This window comes from Herpailurus yagouaroundi, unplaced genomic scaffold, assembly GCF_014898765.1.
Source record: "Herpailurus yagouaroundi ecotype Mexico unplaced genomic scaffold, PumYag 222, whole genome shotgun sequence".
Taxonomy (NCBI): domain Eukaryota; kingdom Metazoa; phylum Chordata; class Mammalia; order Carnivora; family Felidae; genus Herpailurus; species Herpailurus yagouaroundi.
The window spans coordinates 18,414,521-18,436,000 of NW_024412453.1; the positions used below are offsets into that span (position 1 = coordinate 18,414,521).

The 21,480-nt window shown below is 52.6% G+C and overlaps 2 protein-coding genes across 3 annotated transcripts in view; both read right to left on the reverse strand.

Annotated features, from left to right (window-relative positions):
- Positions 1-500, reverse strand: part of MAPK8IP3 (mitogen-activated protein kinase 8 interacting protein 3) — a 47,368-nt gene extending 46,868 nt beyond the window's left edge. Inside the window, exons 1-2 of the mRNA XM_040458689.1 lie at positions 268-500; positions 5-157 (exon numbers count right to left, since the gene is read on the reverse strand). Coding sequence (XP_040314623.1) covers positions 5-157; positions 268-500 — 386 coding nt within the window. The remainder of the gene's footprint in view (positions 1-4; positions 158-267) is intronic.
- A 3,307-nt stretch (positions 501-3,807) lies between these two features.
- JPT2 (Jupiter microtubule associated homolog 2) lies at positions 3,808-21,432 on the reverse strand. 2 transcript variants are annotated; one of them, XM_040459463.1, is made up of 5 exons: positions 21,302-21,432; positions 14,962-15,110; positions 9,992-10,134; positions 7,428-7,476; positions 3,808-6,507 (listed from the first exon to the last, which is right to left on the reverse strand). In XM_040459463.1, the coding sequence occupies exons 1-5, from the start codon at positions 21,343-21,345 to the stop codon at positions 6,320-6,322; spliced, it is 573 nt and encodes a 190-aa protein (XP_040315397.1). In that variant the 5' UTR covers positions 21,346-21,432; the 3' UTR covers positions 3,808-6,319. The 2 variants fall into 2 exon arrangements, with proteins under 2 accessions (XP_040315397.1, XP_040315398.1); XM_040459464.1 differs by lacking the exon at positions 21,302-21,432 and adding an exon at positions 21,057-21,183.
- Between the last annotated feature and the right edge of the window lie 48 nt (positions 21,433-21,480).

Genomic DNA, 21,480 nt, shown 5'->3' on the forward strand with positions numbered 1-21,480 from the left:
CCGCCGCCGCCGCCGCCGCCGCCGCCTCAGGGCTCGGGCGCCGCCGCCGCCGCTGCTGATGCTGCTGCTGCTGCCGCTGCCTAGGCTGCGCCCGTCAGTCAGCGGCCGGAAGTTCTGCTGCCCGGAAGTCCCGCCCGAGCTCCGCGGCGCGGCACCACTTAAGGGTCGCGGGGCCCGTGACGTAGAGGTAGCCCGCCCCCGGGACGGAAGCTCGGCCGAGCGGGGCAGGGAGCACTTCCGGTCTGGCTTGTCACGGCCGCAGCTCGCCAGCGCACGTCACCCTGAGCGGGTTCCCGCAGCTCCCACGACACTGGTCCGACTTTAAACGTCACCTCGCCCTGTCCCAGGAGCATATGGACACGGTCGTTGCGCCGTAGGGCCTGCGGCCGCAGCAGCCATCCTGCGCCTGCCGCGGCGCAGAGCTGCCTGCCCCTGAGCTCCGCGCGCGTGCGCGCGTCCCCGCGCTTGTGCCCGGGTACCGGCGAAGTGACGCTGCCCATCTTGTCCCCAAGTCCCCGAATAAGCTCTTCCACCCGGGCTGCTGCGCTGTCCTGCGTTGTGTGTAACTTCCTCAGACTCCCCGGCTTCGCGATAGCTGTAATCACCCCACTGGGTTCTGAATTTCAGGGGTTGTCCTTTCAATTTGTCCTTCTTGATCCTACATTCTATGTCTTGATAGGCTCTTATTTCCTCCACTTGCATCCACTTGAATGAAATCTCTTTAGCAAGGTTTTTGTTTGTTTGTTTTTTAAATCATAATTACAGTATCTGCAGCCTTTGCGAATCTGATTATGCGGTCTGTTGTTTTGGTTGATTCTTGCTTAGGCTGCTCCTCCTTTCCCTTCCGAACTAGGATGCCTTGGATCTTTGTGGAAACACTTTGAAGTGTGAGTTTAGAGTTGCTCCACAGGGATCTGCATTTGCTTTCACCGGTATCTGAGGACACCAACGCACAAGTTACACTTGCATCTTGAGGGTCACACAGGTAGTAGTAATGGATTAAAAACAACAGCCCCTAAACTTGTCAGGGCTTCATACGAACAGAAATGCTCTCATCCCTTTTACCTAATGAAATGCTTCAAGGTCAGTTCATCCTAACCTGACTGCACCAAATCAATGAACTCTCCTGCAGACAATGATGTCCTGAATACTATTGCACAAATTTTCCCCTTGCAACCTAATTTGCTGTATGGATGCTCACCCACCCCATTAGAGATAAACTAAGGTTTCTGTCTCAGGTCCAGATTATCTGGAGAAAAAAAAAAAAAAAACAAAACATTTATTTTTGAGAGACAACATGAATGGGGCAGGAACAGAGAGGGAGACACAGAATCCAAAGTTGGACGCTTAACCGACCGAGCCACCCAGGCACCCCCAGATTATCTGGATTTTGATGCTAGCTAAGTGACTCAGTCATCCCATTTCATTTCCAAACTGAGCCTAAAAATACTACCAACCTCCTAGGAAAGTTATGAACATTAATAAGCTAATCCATTAAAGGGGCTTCATACATTTCTAGCAATATAGTAAGGGCGCAAAATGGAATTGTTAGGTTTATTCTCAAGATGAAGAGTCAGGACAAACAAGTATGTGTAATTTTTCTTTTTGAACCAATTACAAAAGCTTGTGAGTGTTTTGGGGGAATGTTCAAGACTTCTGCCTTAGGCCTTTTTTCAGAAACATGACCCCTCTGAACCTTCTTAGTACCAAATATACAGTAGGGTAGCCCCCGCTGTGAGGCCAATTGGCCACCAACTTTGTTTTTATTACTAACATAACTGGGCAGATTTACTTGAAACTGGCTAAAACAGAACGAAGTTTTAACAAGATGAGCCGCTGGGCAATTCCTGATGCGTACTTGAGGACGCCACTCGTGTAGTTGGGCGACATAAGCTAGAACTTGCTTTAACAGACTTCCATTCAGATTTGTAAACTAAATTGGGGCACAATTCTTTTTCCCTCTGCACATGACCCTAAAATGTGAGTACTTGGGTTTCAAAAGTGCTGCTTTAGGGGCGCCTGGGTGGCGCAGTTGGTTAAGCGTCCGACTTCAGCCAGGTCACGATCTCGCGGTCCGTGGGTTCGAGCCCCGCGTCGGGCTCTGGGCTGATGGCTCAGAGCCTGGAGCCTGTTTCCGATTCTGTGTCTCCCTCTCTCTCTCTGCCCCTCCCCCGTTCATGCTGTCTCTCTCTGTCCCAAAAATAAATAAACGTTGGAAAAAAAAATTAAAAAAAAAAGTGCTGCTTTAGCCTGGCTCTGTGGCACCATGGATGGCATACTGGACTTCCAGGAGTGTGCTCGTCATGACGAGCGAAGGGCGATGTATCAAAGTGTTGATACACTTGAAATAGTACACTGTTTGTTGACTAACTGGAATTTAAATAAAAACTTTAAAAAGGTTATACTTTAATTTGCTAGGAAGTCACCTAGGACCCTGTAATGTCTCCCTTAATTCTTCCTATGCTGAATTTTGATGGCACTTCGTCGTCAAACATACAACAGGAATATTTCACTTGTGATCTTCAAGAATGCTAAGGATTAAGGATATAATAAGAAATGACCGGGTAACACAGGAGGAACATACATTCTTGCCACGCTTGAAAATAGAACAAGTTCCGTTCCGCTAATGGAGCCAGTACATTCTGGAGAAAGCACAGGACGTGAAACGGCAACCCTTTCATATTTGTCGATCGCTCCCTCACCGTAACATTCATAGAGTTACGTTGGTCCTTTCAGACGTGGCCACTGCCCAGCTGCTGGAGACAAATGGGTGGTGACTCTCCAGGACTGAACTGCCCTGTGGCTGGGGCCACTTTAACGTTACCAGTGCCTAGCGCACGTCTTGGGACATGCTCTGCACTCGAACACGTTTTCGGATGAACAAACGAAGACGGCGTCCGAGGCGTATGTCCGGTTTCTTTCTGATATGCTATTCTGGTGCTGGCTGTGGTCCAGCAGGGAGAATGGTGTGCAGCCTCCTGTGGGGTGGGGCTGTGAGGGGGGCCTCTCAGCAGGTGGTCTGAGTGGTTTCATCACCCTAGGTCCATGTAATGCATATTGTTTGCTTTTACGACATAGGGAAATAGCTATCATGTAAGAGGGAAAGACGTTCAACCTGTGCTTTCTTTGCAGGACTTTAATCTAATGGCAGACTAAAAGCTCAGCACCACATCTACTTATTACCAAGCTTGTTACTGGAGTTGGAAAGCCCACTCAAGAGGCAAGTTCAGTGCTGTCATTTCTTTAGGAAAACAAGTGGTTAGGAGGAAAAAAAAAATGATTACCTTTAACTTACCTACAGAAACCCAAAAGGACACTGGCAAATTCCTGTTCATTGTATTCAAAGGTAGGTCTTTGGTTTCCAAATTTAAAACTGTAAACCCATGGGGCGCCTGGGTGGCGGTTAAGTGTTTCACTTCAGTTCAGGTCATGATGTTGCAGTTTGTGGGTTCGAGCCCTGTGTTGGGCTCTGTGCTGACAGCTTGGAGCCTGGGGCTTCTTCAGATTCTGTGTCTCCCTCTCTCTCTGCCCCTCCCCCACTCGTGCTCTGTCTCCCTTTCTCAAAAATAAACCTTAGAACAATTTTTTTAAATAATAAAACAACCCCTGTAAATCCATAACCTCTGAGAAGATTAACTTGGGCATCCTCTGGCTAAATGGTGCAGGGGTGGGGCGGGGAAGGGGTGAAGGCAAACCCCTTCAGCAAAGAACACCTGTGAGGGAAGGAGCAGGGTCCAGGAATTTCGGGAAACGGATGCTGAGGAGCACATGTGAACATGCACACAAAAGACTGACCCAGACTTCGAGTACGTGATTGCGAAGTTTAATTCAACGTGTATACCCAGTCCTGCTTTGTAACAAGATGCCCCTATCAAAACTACATTGTGCTGTGAGTACAGACTTCTCGTTTTTGATACAGCTCTAGAAAAAAGTTGGCACCAAATGCACATAAAAAAAAATTTAAGGCTTAATAAAAATACAGACTAACTTCTCAATGCAGCTTAGAGATTGAAAACAGGATGCTGAGTTAATGAATCTTCCAAATACAGGCAGTCCCCAGTTACAGAGCATTTTCCACATAGGAATGGCCACCCCACTGGCTCACAGGAGCAGAAAGGCCTCTCCTGCTCCTCCCAGTGACCAGACCACCAGGCACCCTAAACTTGTTTCCGCGGCCCCAGGGAGGGAAGGATGGAGATCAAAGGCAGCGCAGCGCGTCTGTCTCCACTGCACAGAGGCTCTGGCTACAGTTCTGGTTTCCCTCCATTCCCCCCCCCCCCCCCCCCCCCCCCCCCATCTGTGCCCGAGATCCCTGCCGGTGGACAGAAGTAGAGAGTTCCTCCTTGCTTCCTCTCGCTGGGTGGGCAGAGAGGGCAGGGGTGAAGCCACAGGGGCCAGCACTACGGTATCAGGGTTCCTAGCAATGCAATTTGGAATTCACAAATCAGTTTCTTGCACACTGAAAACCACAAGACAGAGTCATAAATGGTACTTCATTTCTACCACGAGAACTCTGCGTTAAGCACGATAACGTGTGTTTGGGCTTAAGCCCTAACCACCATTTATGACATTTTTTAATGGGGGGGAAGATGCTCTGAGTTCCAACCAACTTTCCTATAAATGGCCATTTGAAAGGTGGAGACAGGAAGTACTTGCACGAGACAGGAAGAGCTGCATGGAATGAGTTTCTTGGCTCCAGAGAGCACGGGGCAGTTGAAAGGGGGAAAACGGTCTTTGGTTGACAAAGCCACGTGCACCAGGTTTAAGAGTGGAGCTCGGCAGGTGGCTCCCGCAGGCACTTCGGTGTCTAGGCCACGGTGGGTGTGACTGAACCCAGCGTTGTTGCTTTTCTACACTGTGATAAGGATGCAGGTGTTTTTAGCACATGGCACTGGCTTTGTAGGCACTCGTACTGACAGGTACCCCCACCCAAACCCCGTCCCCTGTGAGCTGTTGGTCCAATGTGAGTGAGCGTAAGAACAGAGAATGTAGCCCTGTAGGGGCAGGCGGGAGAAGCCTTCGCCCGACAGATCAGAGCGACGGGACTCTGGCCAGCCGGTTATCTCAGCTGGCGAGTAGCAGGAATTGGCCAGGTGAGACTTCGCTATCGAACCATTTCGTCTTCTGGCCCAAGGTCTCCAGGTTTCCTCTGGAAACTGAACATGGTCCGGAGGTTCTGCAAAGCTTTATAAAGAGCAGCTAAGCGAACTGTGCTTCCTCTTTACTCTACCTGAGCAAGTGACTTTTTCCTAGAAAGGTGTCAGAAACAGATCAGCGTCCACAGTCACTTATGTAAAGCTGGGATCTTATAATAGCTCTTTAGATATTATTAAAGATTCAAACCTAAGAACCCAAGGTTCAGGAGCACTGCTTCCTCCCACCGTCAACAGGACTAAAGATGTAGGAAGGATTTAAGTAACCCGCTGTCTGGATGCATGTGGACAGTTTTAAAGCTGCAGAAGTCAGGGGGGCTGGCCAACAGGAAGATCTGACTTGAGAAGGGGTCTGTCCGCCTGGCTGGTGATGGGCACGGACCTAGCATGGAGGCTGCTGAGGAAAAGAGGGGACAAATCACAGTGAAACCAGCCTGCGCATGGCCAAGCGTCTGGATGGCAGACACGGAGCACCTCAAAATGCTGCCACAAAGCGTGAGACTGAGAACGACTTTTTGGTTTCTGCTGACAGCTGCCGAACACAAGCAACTGACGTGTCAGGAAACGTGCGGAGCCACACGCTGGGGCTGATGGCAAAGGAGGCACCGGGGGGCCACAGCGGCAGGCACGGGAACCGTCCTGCGGTCAACGGGCTGAGGATCTGAGGGGCCAGCCACCCAAAGACCCCCCACCCCCCCAGTCCCCGCCCGTAGTGTTCTGGCCAACACCTTGCTCCCGTATCCCACGGCAACACACATGTTGTATTTGATTTTCTTGCCAAGGCTTTAAATTTAAACTCTGCTGCCGTGTTAGTGATTTCTGGACCCCCGGCCGGCCAGCAGAGTGCCAGTGCGGCAAGGCCGAGGGCAACCCCATGCCACCAGGACTCACCGTGGCCGGGCCCCACTGGCCCCCGCGCCCCTCGCAGAGCCCCATCACGTCTGCAGTTACAAGCAAGTCCCGTCTTCTACCCACCAAGACAGGTCTCCCGGCAGTCTGGAAGGTGAGGTCCTCCGCGGCTCTGGGATGGCCACGTGCCCGAGCTGCGGCTTCAGATACACAACAGACCCTCTCCCCACCCGGCTCCTTTGGGCTACAAGACTACAGTATTTGAAATCCTATCTCTCCGGTGTTTTGTCTGGCTACAGGGGAAGCGGCAGCCCCTCTTAGTAGAAGGAGATACTGGATTTGCCTCCAGGCGGGTTCAGGACTTTGTTGTGAGAACGAGGGCGGGGGCCCAATCTGGGCTCGTGGCTGTCAGCTGTGGGCATGGGCACGGGCTGCTGGGTGCGGCCTGCGTCTCCAGGGCCGCACTTCTGCCCCAACTCTTCTCCTGGCGAGGTGCTGGCTGCGGCTGTGGGACAAAGTCAGCATGCCATCCCGTTAGAGGCGGCCCAGCAACCAGACAGGCGAGCTCCGCATCAAGACTGGCACAGACCAGCCGCCAAGGGCACACCATAACGAGCACGGAGCAAGGCTTCCGTCTTGTCCCAAGAACGCATACCGATTAGCAGAGGGCATTCTTGAACCAGGGCTTCATTCCATAAACTCTTTGGAAAATTCCTTAAGTTAATTCTTCCTTTACACTGCTTTTTGGACCCCATTCCCCTTTCTTCCACGTCAAGAACAAATAACAAACTTTCTGAACTTGAGCATGACGAGGAAGAGAGGGATCCAGCAAGGTGAGGCAAGGCTTGTGGACAGTCACTCAGCCTTTCTAGATGAAGGGACTCCCGTTTATCTTGGTTCCCCATCGGGGGAGTGGTGACTCTCAGCACAGCCGGCTGGGAGGGCGAGGCACAGGCTGGCACGCACCTGCCAGCGGGGCAGCTCTCCCCGCCACACACAGGCCTCACGTTTCCCCCCCCTTCCCACTCCACCGGTCTTGCTGTCCCCTGTGCGCTTCTCTTCTGCATCAGTGCTGCCTGTGCTACCCTCGGTCATACGTCCATTCAAGGCTTCAGATCCCTGCCCTTCACTACATGACATCAGCTTCTAGAAGGGGACCCCAGTCTTAGACGTAGGCTGACCACCAATGACAAGAAGTGAAGAAAGGCCCATGGCGGCCCACTGGGAAGTCTTCGCCCACCCAACTGAGCCCACGTCCCTGGCTTTCTTCAAATAGTACACATCCTCTCAGCAACAAACACGACCTTGCCTGTTTTTGTCAGCAGGCCGGAAGGGGCATGGAATATTCCCTCATCCCCTGGGGACACACCAGCAACTCTCCCAGAGCGAGCACACTCAGGGGAGGGACAGAAAACAGCAGCTCACCTTTAGGGGCCGACTTTGGGTCTTCTCCTTCGCACAAGAACACGTGGTCCTGCAACAAGGCAAAACGCAGGTCAGCACATGATTCAGAAACATTTTACCCACCTTCAAATGTATGATAAAAATCGGAGCACAGACGGGTTTATTTACTTTTAACTTTTAAAAATGTTTTCACTGTGGAGAATTTTACCCACGGACGGTGACGCAAACCCCCACGTAACATACTGCAGCGACAGAGACGTGAGCTCTCTGCCGTCTGGGGCTCAGCCACACTTCCAACTGCGATGTTGAGCGCCTTTTTTCCCTCTAATTTATTCTGAGAGAGACCACATGCGCATGTGAGCGCAAGCAGGGAAGGGGCAGGAGAGAGGGGTAGAGAGAGAATCCCAAGCAGGCTCTGCACTAGCGTAGAGCCTAACGTGGGCTTTCATATCACAAACTGAGATCCTGACCTGAGCCAAACGAAGAGTCGGACGCCTAACCGACTGGGCCCCCAGGTAGCCCCTGCTGAGCATGTTTTTATGTGCTTACTTGTAGATCTTCTTTGGGGGAAATGTCCAGTCAAGTCCTTTGCCCATTTTTGAATCAGACTGTCTTTCTGTTGCTGAGTTTCGGAAGTTCTTTATGTATTCCTGAGAATAAACTGCTATCCGATGACAGGAATTGCAATGCAAACGATCTCTCCCGCTCTATGGGTTGTCTTTTCATTTTCCTAACAGTGTCTTTTGATGCACTTAAGTCTAAAAAATTTCTTTTAAGGATTTTTAAGTAATCTCTACATCCAACGTGGGGCTTGAACTCATGACCCTGAGATCAAGAGTCACACACTCCTACTGACGGAGCCAGCCAGGCGCCCCTAAAGTTTTCAATTTTAATGAAATCCAACGTACTTACTTAAAATTTTGTTCCCAGTGTTTGGTGTCACGTTTATGAAACCACTGCCAAAACCACGCAAACACTGATCAGGCACCCGGCCAGCTCTGTCAGAAGAGCTCTTGGGGGTCATGGTCGTGAATGCGAGCCGCACGTTGGGTGCACATTATTTTAAGATGAAATCTTAACAAACAACAAAACAAAGCACAAAAAGATTGTGAAGAGTCGTCCCTATGTTTTCTTCTAAGAATCCTACTGCTTTAACCCTTAAATTTCGATCTTGGATCCATTTTTGGTTCACATCTATACACAGTGTGAGCTAGGAGTTGTCCTGGCGGAAGGGACTGTCCTCCCCCATCGAAATGACCCAGGCGTCCTTGTGCAAGAACCAATTAAACCCGCGCGTGATGGTCTATTTCTCAGCTCTCCGTGCTACTCCGCGGTCTCTGTGTCCTTAGGCCAGCACCACACTGTTTGGACGAATGGAGCTTTGTACCGAGTTCTGAGACCGGGAAGTGAGAGCCATCCAACTTTGTTCTTTGTCAAGCTGTCCGGCCACTCGGCGTTCCTTGAGATTCCCTATGAATTTTAGGGTGGGTCTTTCCCTTTTTTACAAACAAAAAGTAAAACCAAACCAAACAATGTGGTTGGGACTTTGATAGGAATTGTATTCTTTTAAAATTTTTTTAACGTTTATTTATTTATTTGGGGGGGGGGGCACAGAGAGAGAGCGAGTGAGAGAGAATCCCAAGCGGGATCCACACTGTCAGCGAGGAGCCCGACGCGGGGCTTGAACTCTGGAACCATGAGAGGACGTGAACCGGAATCAAGAGTTGGATGCTCAACCCGCTGAGCCACCCAGGTGCCCCAGAAGTGTAATGTTCAATCTCTTTTTAACCGTCGGGATTACTGACTGGCCTCCTGTGACTGCTACGTACCGCCCTCTATTTTGCATTACTCTGCCTGAATCCCTGTGGTATCAATTAATGTGAAGTCCGGTCTGACTCTGCCTCGATTTTTTGACAAGAATTCAAAGGTGGTCTATGATGTTCTATCAAAAGGAACAGCCTGCAATTTCTGGTGGTCCCATCTTGTGACGTTGCGGTGTAGGCCCGGGGGATTCCTAAGCTCATCCCCCACACGATGTCGGCCACGGATGCTCATCGCCGAGATCCGCAGTTTCATTACGAGTTGGCAAAATGGTGATATTTGCATTCTGTTATTCCTTCCTTATTTTTGGCTGAGTACTCCCGTGAAAGGAAAAGTCCCTCCACAGCAGCCGCCCTGAGGCGCGGCTCACGCGGGAATGCTGGCGCATGGTACATCCTGTCCTCCGGCGCGCTCCCGGCAACAATTAGACTTTTCCAAGTACGATGATGGGCCCATGAATTCGAAACACCGGAGCAAGTTTGATCTAATGGGGCTGCTGTGCCCCCGGTGACCACTAGCGCCTGCAGGGAAGGACGGTCGCCAGGTCGCCCATCGGCACACGAGACCAGCTTCCCAGGCTACAGTCAGCAAGAGGCTGGCGTGTAGTCTCCCGTGATTCAGGGGAGATGGGAAACCCTGTGACTAGCAGCCGCACTCGGGAAAACCAACGTCAGCCACCTTGCCTCCTCCCCCTCACACACCACACCTGCCTCAGAGCCTTTGTTTTTCCTACTTTGGCGTGTGCTACCTGACGCAGCCCATACCTTGGGTTTGTTTGGGTGTGCTGAAGGCGACGTAGCAGCAACTGGGGACCCAAAGATATCACTGGTCTTCCCACCGGGTGGGTTGAGACGTTGTCGCGTCTGCAGAGGCGTGGATTCGTCAAAGATACCGCTTCCTTTCCCCCCTGTGGAAACAATTACACAACAGGGAGCAAACCCACGACATCCATCTGGTCCCACCCTCGACGTTCATTACTTCAGAGACCTCTCCTCCTAGGGACACCTCAACGCCAGTCCCTGGTTTAGGCCAACAAGGTTGGGGTGACTGGGTTGATGAGGGTCCCTAAAGCCCTATGTCAGACCTGCTCTTTTGGGGGCCTTCTGGGACCTTCATTTCTGGAAGCTGAACCGGGCTGGCCTCTAGAGACAAGACGGTAAGGTGGCATAAAACACCACTTCCCATCTGCTAAAATTTCCTTAACTTTGAACTTGGTGTGCTGTCTGTTGAACAGTCTTCTTCATTAAACCCGTGAAAAGTCCTTTATGTTAAAAGCAAACAGCCGTTGCACTTTTAGGTCAGACAGACATAAATGAATTTAACAACATGTCATATTCAAGGCAGACCTGTAATCTGGAAAATAACACAGATCAGTCATTCTTCTGAGCTCATTCTGGCCAGAACGCCCAGTGACAACTACATGTGTCAGCAAACTGCAGACACGGAAGGCCTTGCAGTACAGGTAAGCGACTTGATGAGTCATAACGAAGATATGCATCTAACGCCTAACTTTTCACAGCCGATGACTCTGACCAGACACCAAAGCCAACGCCCAAAAGCCTCCGTGAAGCAGAGATGGCTGTCACACGATGCCAGTTGGCCGTCTCTTCACTCCACAGATGCCAGCTCCTCTCGGCACGCGGGGGCGGGAGGGCTGTCACAGTCACGGCCCTCACGTACCGAGGATGTACCTTAAAATCTCACAAGAGGAAAAAAGATGCATCCCCCTAACTAGCTAGGTGACCACACACAAATTACTTGGCCTTTCTGTGCCCGCAAATCCTCAACTGCAGAATGAAAGGACCTTGCTCACAGCGCTGTGAGCGGATTCGATGCCTCACTGTAGCTCAGACATCACATGCTTAGAAGGATGCCAGGGACACAAATGCTCCAGAGCGTTCGCTGTGTTGTCTACGTACCGATAACAAGACATCTCCTGGATGTGTATACCGCTCAGCGACAAAAGGCACACAACATTCTGTACGGCGTATATTCACTTGTATCTGAATCAACAAAGTGGTTACTCCACGTCCCCCCACCCCGCCCTGGGGGGCCGTGTGCACATAGGACACGGGATGGACGGGGTGCAGGACTCACGACTGCTTATCATGTCATTTTTCGCAGCGCTGAGCTCTGCCTACTGTTTAAGAAACCACATGGCGAGCAGTCCCCGCTTGGCTCTAGTAACACGCACGGCTGACACGGAGAAATACGAGCACGCAGGCCCGTGGGCTCCCAGGGGATGGGCTCCACCGCCAGAGTGGATGGTGACCCAGAGCGGCTGCTGGGATGCCAGTGTCCCGGGGCCGCCTGTGCAGGAAGCGGGCGCATGCTCGTGTCACCTTGGGGCGTCCACACACCTTGCCCTCCCAGGCCCTGCACACCGGGCTGGGGAAGCCAGCACAGCGTGGCACAGCACTGGACTGCGGGGGGAGCTCCTGAACAGCCACTGGCCAACTGAGCCTGGACAAGTGGCTCCAACCCTCTGGCCTTGTGTGTCAACTGTCAGGAGGCGATACGTAACAAGAGGACCGACCTAGGGCGGCTGGTGAGGGGGCAGCAAGTCTAGGGGGCAGAGCGGGACCGGGCAGATGAGCCCTCAGTGATCCCCAGTGATGCTGCTGAGCTACAGTCAGCAAAAGCGTCTCCACCACAAAGTGGAGAAAAGTACTGCTGAAGGTCGTCCCATACTGTGTCGTTTCTGGTTGTGCTACAAAGCCTTAATTAAATTCTTTTAAAAATGTGCACTCAGCTTCTAAAAAAAATGGAACATAAAAGTAACTCAATTTGGGGGCACCTGAATGGCTCAGTCGGTTAAGCGTTGGGCTCAGGTCACGATCTCACGCACGGTTCTGAGATTGAGCCCTGCTTTGGGCTCTGCGCTGGGCGTGGAGCTCGCTTAGGATCGATTCTCTGTCTCCCTCTCCCTCTCCCTGCCCTCCCCCCACGTGCACGCATGTGCTGGCTCTCCCTCTCAGAAAGACAAACAAAAGTAACTCAAGTTGAAGTTTTTGGCTAAAGACACTGATCATTAAGGAAAAAAACCTTTTTTTAATGTTTTATTTTTTTAAAAGCACATGACGGGCAGAAGGGCAGAGAGAGGGAGACAGAGGATACGAAGCAGGTTCTGAAGCAGGCTTCACGCTGACGCAAGGAGCCCGACACAGGGCTCGAACTCACGCACCTCTAGATCAGGACCTGAGCCGAAGCCGGACGCTCAACCGAGCCACCCAGGTGCCTCCAAATTTTTTTTAAATTATAAAATGTAACTGAAAATCTCCTAAGACATGATTGTCTCAAATAACGACACAGCCAACACCCAGGTCACCGCCGGCCGAAGCGTACAGAGGACGACCACCTCCCAGAAGCCTGCGTGTCTCCCCCACCCCAGGTCACCACACGCCTGAGTTTTGTGGAGACCGTGGCATTGTCGGTGTGCTGCTCCTGTGTGTAGGTCCAGCCCTACACAGTACAGCTCTGTTCCTGCCCTTTATGAGGGGTCAGCCTGCGTGTCTGCTGGTCGACATTTACCTGGGCAATGAATTCAGCTCTGAGGAAGGAAAGGTGCTCGATGCACTCATAACCGAAGGAAGATAAAGTCAAGGTGTGCTCTTTGAAGAATCAAAGCGCGTGAGACAGACATGGTGTCGGCAGGGTGGGGAGCACGTGCGGCACAGGGGGTGGCCGACATGGGGGGCAATTTTAAATGATCCCGCAATTCCATTTCTAGACACTTATCACAACTGGTTTTCCAGGTGGTAAGTTCAGAACACGAGCACTGGAGTCCAGAAAAGTGCCATCCGAGGGCTAGTTCCGCCCCTGGTGAGGTGTGAGGTCCAGGTGCTGCAGGGAACCCCCTGAGCCTGTTTCCCTCTCTGTAAAGAACCCCGCCCCCCCCAACCTCCTAGGGGTGTAGAGACAAAGCACCGTGCACAATCCCTGAAAAATATCCGGTTCCTGTTGTTAGAACTGGAGGACAAGCTGTGGGAGATGTGAGCCGGGCAGCCAGCAGAGCCCACGCGTGAAGGGTCGGTGAGCACTGGGCCCGACCACGCCGGTGAGTCCTCAGCGATGATGGCGAGCTAAGTCACACCCTCCGCCCCGGACACGTGGGCAGGGGCTTAGGTCTGCAGGGCGGGGCACGCTGGCACGCTTCCCTTGAGAGTTCCACACAGATGGTTTCCAAAGAGCACCCGGCAGGACCGAAAACAGGCCCCAAACGACAGGACCACGAGGTCCACGCAGGAAGCCAGCCCAGGGAGTGAGTTCCGGCAGCTGTGGCCACCTCTTGGGACCACACACCACACAGAGGCTCTCCTGTTCTCCTTCTCTCTCCAACCAGGAGGGGCCCAGGCTGCCCACTGGGGAATCACTGGAGGGTGTGCAAAGCAGCACCGCCATACTTCCCAGGGAACTCGCCACCCCGGGGGCAGCCCCAGACACCCTGCCGAGCCAGCGGCCAGTCGTAGGTGCAAGAGGCACATAAGGCAACCTACACGGCTATCGCTGACACACAGGAAGTGCAGGGCTGACCCCTCCGGCCCACACCTGTACGCCAGATACGAGGAGAAGGTTGCTCACTTTGAAGAACTCCTGCTTCTTCTGCTACACCCAGAACTTTAACCCTCCGCCCTCCCTCGCCATAAGAAAACCACCAACCAAACACAGAACTAGCCGTTCCTCTAGGGTTTGGTAAAGAAACACGTGCAGCAGGGCTGCAGCGGCGTGGGGAGCTGTTCGAGCCTCGCTTCCGCGGCGTCTGCCATCTGGGTCCGGCCTCTCAGATCTTCACTGACGAACAAATGTTATTCTCCCCAGGATACAAGTAACTATCACCGTGGTCACTCAACTGGATAGTCTATCAGTCAAAAAACATTTTTCTAAGACCGTCTCACTGTGACTACTGGAAGGTGGGCCAAACGGTAAAGCGTTATATGAACACAGTCATCTTTTTAGAGCTTCTATCCCATTGACAATCGGATTAAAATGCTCTCCCTAGGGGCGCCTGGTGGCTCAGGTCACGATCTCACGGTTCCTGAGCTCGAGCCCCACATCAGGCTTTGCACGGAAAGCACGGAGCCTGCTTGGGATTCTCTCTGCCCCTCCCCTACTTGTGCATGCGCTCACGCTCTCTCTCTCAAAAATAAACATAAAATATCTATTATATAAATATCCTCCCTAAGAAAAATGTTTAAATGCGTAACCTGCACATAATTTCTGAAATCACAAGGGGCCCTTCAAAAACAACTGGGAGAGCCTCCCTTGGTGGGAACCGAACCCCTTCGTCTCCTCTGTATCCTCGGGGCCTGGATTCAGCCAGGGTCTGTGGTCAGAGGAAGGAGGATTCAAGAATGACTGAGCCACCGTCAGACAAAAAGCAGAAGTCAGGATAAAACTGTCCATACATTCCAGGGGCGCTCAGGGGGCTCAGTCGGTTAAGCATCTGACTTTGGCTCAGGTCATGATCCCACGGTTCGTGGGTTAGAGCCCCACATCGGGCTCTATGCTGACAGCTCAGAGCCCAGAGCCTGCTTCGGATTCTGTGTCTCCCTCTCTCTCTGCCCCTCCCCCACTCACACTCGGTCTCTCTCTCTTCTTCAAAAATAAACAAACATTAAAAACATTTAAAAAAAAAGGGGGGGGTCAGCACAAAGAAATAAAAAATGTTATCAAAAGAGCAGCATAGAACAGAACAGACAGAGGCAGAAGGATTAATGGCTCACAAAGGCCCTACCTGGGGGATTGGTCCTCTTAGGTATGTTCTGAGGCTCTTCAGTTGGTCCAAAAATATTAGATGCCATCCTATTGGGCCTGCTTGAAGGAGCAGCTTCTTCTGGACTTCCAAAGAGATTGCTGGCCTCTCCTCCCGGGGGCTTCATGGCCCTACAAGCACAGAGGGAGTGTGAGTCACTGATGGCCCTGGACATCACCATTCAGGCAGTACGGCGTAACCACACAGGACAGATACACCTTCTGATGTCTAAGAAAAAAATTACAATTATTTGACACTAGCCCCTCTAGAAATGGTACACTCGCAAATTATTGTGACCCTGTGGTAAGTAAAATTAATTTCCCTAACACAAAGTGACAGCCACATTCAGTAGAGTTTAATGCTAATTTTAATTAGTACACAAGAGTACACAATACTACAAACACAATTGGGGTGCCTGGCTGGCTCAGTCGGTGGAGCGTGTGACTCTTGCTCTTAGGGTCGTTAGTTCAAACCCCACGTGGGGTGTAGAGATTGTAGAAATTCCTTAAAGAATTAAATTTAAAAAATTAAAAATTTAATGCCACAAACACGTTCGGTAGTGTTTAATATCGTAGCTGACATTTGTTAAGTACTTACTATTTCCGTCAACTGTTCCAAGGAGCGCACGCAACAAACCCTCTAAGGCAGGCAGTATTTTCACAGACGGTGCATCAGAGACAGAGAAAAGTCAAAGAAAGGTCGTGTGGGAAGGAGCAGAACCAGAAGGCAGGCCCAAGCAGTCTGGGTCTAGAGTGCAGACTACAGCCTCAGGCCTCTGTTAAAGGCCTCTAGAAGAAACGAGGGTCAGGACTGATCTGCGCAGTCCACACTAGAGTAATCACCTCGGGTCCTGAAGTCCGGTAAAACCAATAGAATGCCGATCAGAGATCGGAGGACACACCCACCAGCACAACTGCTGGCTTCACCTCAGCACACAGGCACCACGTGACCACTCGGGCACCCCCCCACCCGCAGCATCTACCCCAAGTCTCGACCGGTGAGAAAACAGCCTGCATCGTTTGGAGGCTTTCAGGAAACATTTATGAAGGGGAAGACCGGGACCTCGAGTCACTTTTTATGGAGGTAACTGAAGAGTTAAGAAACTTTCACAAAGCTCTGCCTGGACACCCCCAGAGCTTCAAACCACGTCAGTAGAGCAGTGGCGCACCGAGTTCGTGTGCATCTTTGCAGAACACGTACAAAGATCTTAAAAACGCATTTTAAAGGCGAGAAGGCACTACTGAAAAGGACTTTGAAACCGGGGAGCGGCCCGTGTGCCTTCACTAGTCCTGGGCAACCGGACCATGCTACAGACAGGGGGAAACTGAAGGAAACTCAGAGCTCGAAACCACGTGAAATGCATGAGGCTTTGCAGGCACTGCGCATGACTTAGGTCACAAGAAAAAAAAAAAAAAGACATTTAAAATGCTTTTTGTTTCCTTAAAAGAGCTAGAAAGGGAGGGGTGCCAGTCGGTTAAGCATCTGACTGGCTCAGGTCATGATCTTGCGGTTTGTGGGTTCAAGCCCCATGTCGGGCTCTGTGCTGATGGCTGTGTCTCCCTCTCTCTCTGCCCCTCCTCCACTCGCACTCTGCCTCTAAAATAAACAAACATTAAAAAAATTAAAAAAAAAAAAAAAAAGAGCTAGAAAGGGAGCTGACCATGGACTATATATAATTTAAAGCGAAGGGTGTTCTCAGACTCTCTCTGGCTGTAAAGCAGGACTGCAGAAAAGTACCCCTCTGCTTTATACAGGGCAGATGACGTGCCAGCTGGGACCCAGACACACTCCACGGGCAAGCCTTGCTATACCACGCGCCAGCAGGTCTTCCACACGGTGCCGAATCCCTGGCTGCCTGGGAGGGTGGGGAAGGTGGATACCTACTCAGCAGTTAGTATTTCCTTAACGATTTGGTGAAGGAAAAAAAGTTACTTTCATTTGAGAGAAAAAAAAAAAAAAGAAAAAAAGAAAACCAGTAACGAGATTTAAATTAGGAAGTTAAAAAAAATTGTTTCTAACATTTATTTATTTTTGAGAGACAGAGCAAGATAGAGCATGAGTGGGGGAATAGCAAAAAAAAAAGGAAAAAACAAAACCAAAACAAGCTCCAGGCTCTGAGCTGTCAGCACAGAGACTGATGCAGGGCTTGAACCCACCAACTGTGAGATCATGACCTGAGCCGAAGTTGGATGCTTAACCAACTGAGCTACCCAAGCACCCCAGAAAAGTCTTAATAAGGTCAGGTTCTGGGCGCCTGGGTGGCTCAGTCGGTTAAGCGGCCGACTTCGGCTCAGGTCACGATCTCGCGGTCCGTGAGTTCGAGCCCCGCGTCGGGCTCTGTGCTGACGGCTCAGAGCCTGGAGCCTGTTTCAGATTCTGTGTCTCCCTCTCTCTGATCCTCCCCCGTTCATGCTCTGTCTCTGTCTCAAAAATAAATAAACGTTAAAAAAAAAAAATAATAAGGTCAGGTTCTGCAGTGACAGGGCAGAACCTGCTTGGAATTCCCTCTGTCTCCACCTCTCCCCCTCTTGCACCTGTGCTCTCTCAAAATAAACTAAAAAAAAAAAACAAAAAACAAAACCAAAAGGTCTTAATAAGACCTCAGGTCACCTACTTTGTTGGCGACCACACTAAGGCCATCTGACTTCTACACCATTTATAGATCACACAGCCCAGTCTCACACTCCTGGCTGGCTACAGCAGGCCAGACATTCTCGGGTTTCTACAACCATCTCGCTGACAAATGGGATGGGGATCTGCCATCTTCAGAACTGAACTGGATTTATCATCAAGCCTTCAGCTGAGTTCAAATTCCTATTTTACGAGTTTTCTTGAAACATGGCTCTTCCTTCAACCTCCCAGGTCCTGCTCTAATCTGAAGCGGATTCCTTCTGATTCAGAGCTCTTTAGGACTCTCTCCACAACCTTGTAATCTCCCGGTCCCCTGTGCGCTGCACCCTTGCTTCGCTCATCCGGGGGCCCAAGTGCCTGTCCCTGGGCATGTGCACCATACCCTGTGCACGGAAAGATGGCAAGAGCAAGTCCTGAGCCTGGAGCAGCTTTGTTTGTGGGGAAAGCCAGCGCCGTGCGCACGGGGCTCTACTGTTCCAATCAGCGATGCCACTGAGCGCTGGGTCTTACTGGAACTTAAGATCTCTGTGGAGGAAGCAAGGCCCAAATTGAGTCTGTGGTCTCTGTGTGGGAGGGGTACTCCCGGGGGCAAAGGAGGGAAGCCAGAGTTACTGGAAATGACCAAATATTAATTTGGGGTGGTGGAAATATAGCGTTTATTACATTATGCTATATACCTTCCTGAATTTTATTTTACTTTGAAAACAAAGGGAGCACAGGAAGCCCAGAATGCTGCAGTCAAGAGATCGCTGTGCCTACTGACCAAGCTACCTGGGTGGTGACACCTTCATCACAAGGCGTGGGGTGGGCGCTAGGGCTGCCCACCCTTGGAGCAGATCTGCAGACCGCACAGTCTGCCCAACAGGATCTCAAATAAGGGGACTGAGAGTGAAAGAGGTTATTCTGATAAAAACAGAACCCATGGCAAAGGCTCCGAGTGGCCTCCAGGAGGCTCATTACCAGGTGCAGTTATCACTAGGACACTACCTGCAGGGAGGCATATGGGAATACTGGTGAGTTCAGAACTCCCAAAGGAGGGGCACGATCCAATGACCGTTTTCTCTCGTCTTACCCCTCAATACATTCCAATAAAAGCATTCAAGTACACAAGAGGAGCGAGAGGGCACGTGACAAAGAAAAGCCACAGATAAAGCTCAAGGGGACGGCGGTACCAGCAGAGGCAGGTCCCCGTGCCCCTGACCCTCCCTCCGAGAGCTCGCGTCCGGGTTTCAGAAAAGCTTTCTGGGGACTGCTCAGACTTGGAGAGAAGCGGTAACAAGACTTTCCAAACGCACAGTTTACAGCTTAGGTGGATGACCTCAGACTAATGCTGGCTGGAGTGTGACGCCTGTACGGCTCAAAATCTCTTTAACACAAGATAACCCCTTAGCAAGAGAGGAGAAGATGTAGGCTCTTCAAAGAGGAAATCCCGGCCGGGTGGTCTTGCAGCCACCACTTGACTCCCTCCCTCAACAGCCAAAGAAACGTGAGCCTTACAAGGCCCATCCGGCTAATCAATCCCTTTAACACGGCTGCGGAAACCCAAAGCTTGTGACCGATCCCAGCAGCAGCTTCCAATCACATTGAATCATTCAACCAAGAAGACTGCTTTTCCTTCTTCAACGTTCTCCAAGAAATTGTCTCCTGTCCATAATACCCTCTCCAAAGGAAGCGTGAACTGATACTTTAGAGCAGAGGTTCTGCAGCTCGAGAAGTCCATAGGACATCAGCGTTAGGGTGTTTATTCGTTAACGCCAACGTTTATTGGGCATCCAGTGCCAGGCCATGTGCATGACAGGGGACAGACCCAAGGACATAAATGAGAAAGTGCTAAGAAGGGGCCTCCACCCAGCGGGCACAAGTGATGCTCCCCAGTGGTTCCTGAGCACCAGAATATGGGCGCATTCTGGGCAGTGCGGGATGAACCTCTGGCCCCCCCCAGTACACACCTAGACGTATGTGACTGGATTGATAGCTAATTACCTGGTCAGGTGTAGAAGTGACGACTGCCCTAACTCCCCCGGATGTACAGGGTTTCAGCAAATCAAAGCGGTTCTTTGAAGCAATATTTACACTGTATCGATCTCAACAGCTGCTACACACACATATTCCCTTCTACTTTTAGGTCAAGGCTGGGGCACAGAAGAGGCTCACGGTAATAGGAACTTGTCGGCATCTACACGCGCGGCCCGCCGCCCCCCCCCGGCACGACAGTACAAGGTGGCTGCTCCAGTGCCAAGACAGACCTTCTCCCTAGCTCTGGCAACTGTAATCTATGTGACTTCTAATACCCACACAGCGTTTACAAGTTAAAAAGAAAGCTTGCCATGTGTTCCTGAATGTTGAAGCCCAGTCAGAAACCCAACAATTGGTCATTTGCTTCTACTACTTGCAGTAAGCCTGGTTCTCCATCAGCAAGGCAGGGAAGACACTGCCTGGCTCCCAAGCTATAGGGTTAGGGGAGGGCAGCGCCTGGTCCCACAAGGCCCCGGAATCAGGGGAGGGCAGCGCCTGGCCCCACAAGGCCCTGGGATCAGGCGACGGCAGCGCCTGAGGGGAGGGCAGCGCCTGGCCCCACAAGGCCCTGGGATCAGGGGAGGGCAGCGCCTGGCCCAACGGGGCTGCGGGACCAGGGGAGGGCAGAATCCCACCACATGGGTCTGCGGTATTAGGGGAAGGCACAGGGGTTGGCCCCACGGGGCTGCGGGATCAGGGGAGGGCAGGACCCCACCACACGGGTCTGCTGGATTAGGGGAGGACAGGAGCTGGCCCCACAAGGCTGCAGGACCAGGGGAGGGCAGGGCCCCACCACATGGGTCTGCGGGATTAGGAAAGGGCAGGGGCTGCAGGATCAGGGGAGGACAGCACCCGGCCTCACAGGGCTATGGGACCAGGGGAGGGCAGGGTCTGGCCCCACGGGGCTGCGGGATTAGGGGAGGGCAGCGCCCGGCCTCACAGGGCTATGGGACCAAGGGAGGGCAGAGCCCAGCCCCAAGGGGCTGCGGAACCAGGGGAGGGCAGCTCCCGGACTCACAGGGCTACGGGACCAGGGGAGGGCAGCGCCTGGCCCCACAAGACCCTGGGATCAGGCGAGGGCAGCGCCTGGCCCCACGGGGCTGCGGGACCAGGGGACGGCGGGGACCCGCCCGAGGGGGCTACGGGACCAGGGGAGGGCAGAAGCTGGCTCCTCGGAACTGCGGGATTAGGGGAAGGCAGGGCCCCGCCACATGGGGCTGTAGGATTAGGGGAAAGCAGCGCCCGGCCCCTCGGGATTAGGGGAGGGCGTGGGCTGGCCCCACGGGGCTGCGGGATTAGGGGAGAGTAGCGCCCGGCCCCACAGGATGCAGGATCCAGAAGGACACCCACGGTGACCCCCCACCTCTCGGCCCCGTCCACCGCACACCGGCGCTAGCACGGGGCCCGGGAGGGCGGGTCCCCGTACGCACCGGCATGGCCCCGAGGCAGCACACCGCTCGGCCAGCGTCCCCGGGCGCGCCGGACACGAAAGGGAACGCGGGCCCGTGGTGAGACGCGAGGGGCGGCGCGCCTCGGGCCTTCCGCCGAGACCCTAGCGGGCGCGGGGAACGCGTCCCGCCTGAGCGCCCGCCTCTCGGACGGGGAAGAGGGGGCCTCGGCTCTGTGAGGTCACTCGTCACCCGCGCCCCGCCACGTGGCCGCGCCCGCCACGCACCTGGAGCCGGACCGGCTGCCCTCGCTCTCCAGGCCCTGGAACATGTCGCCCGCTGCCCGGCGCCTCCTGCCCCGCTGTGCCGCCGTTCCCGCCCGGCCCCACGCAGCGCGAGGTCCGTCCGCCGGAGTCCATTAGATATCGCCAATGCCAGTCACGGCGCCGCAGCCAATAGTGACGCC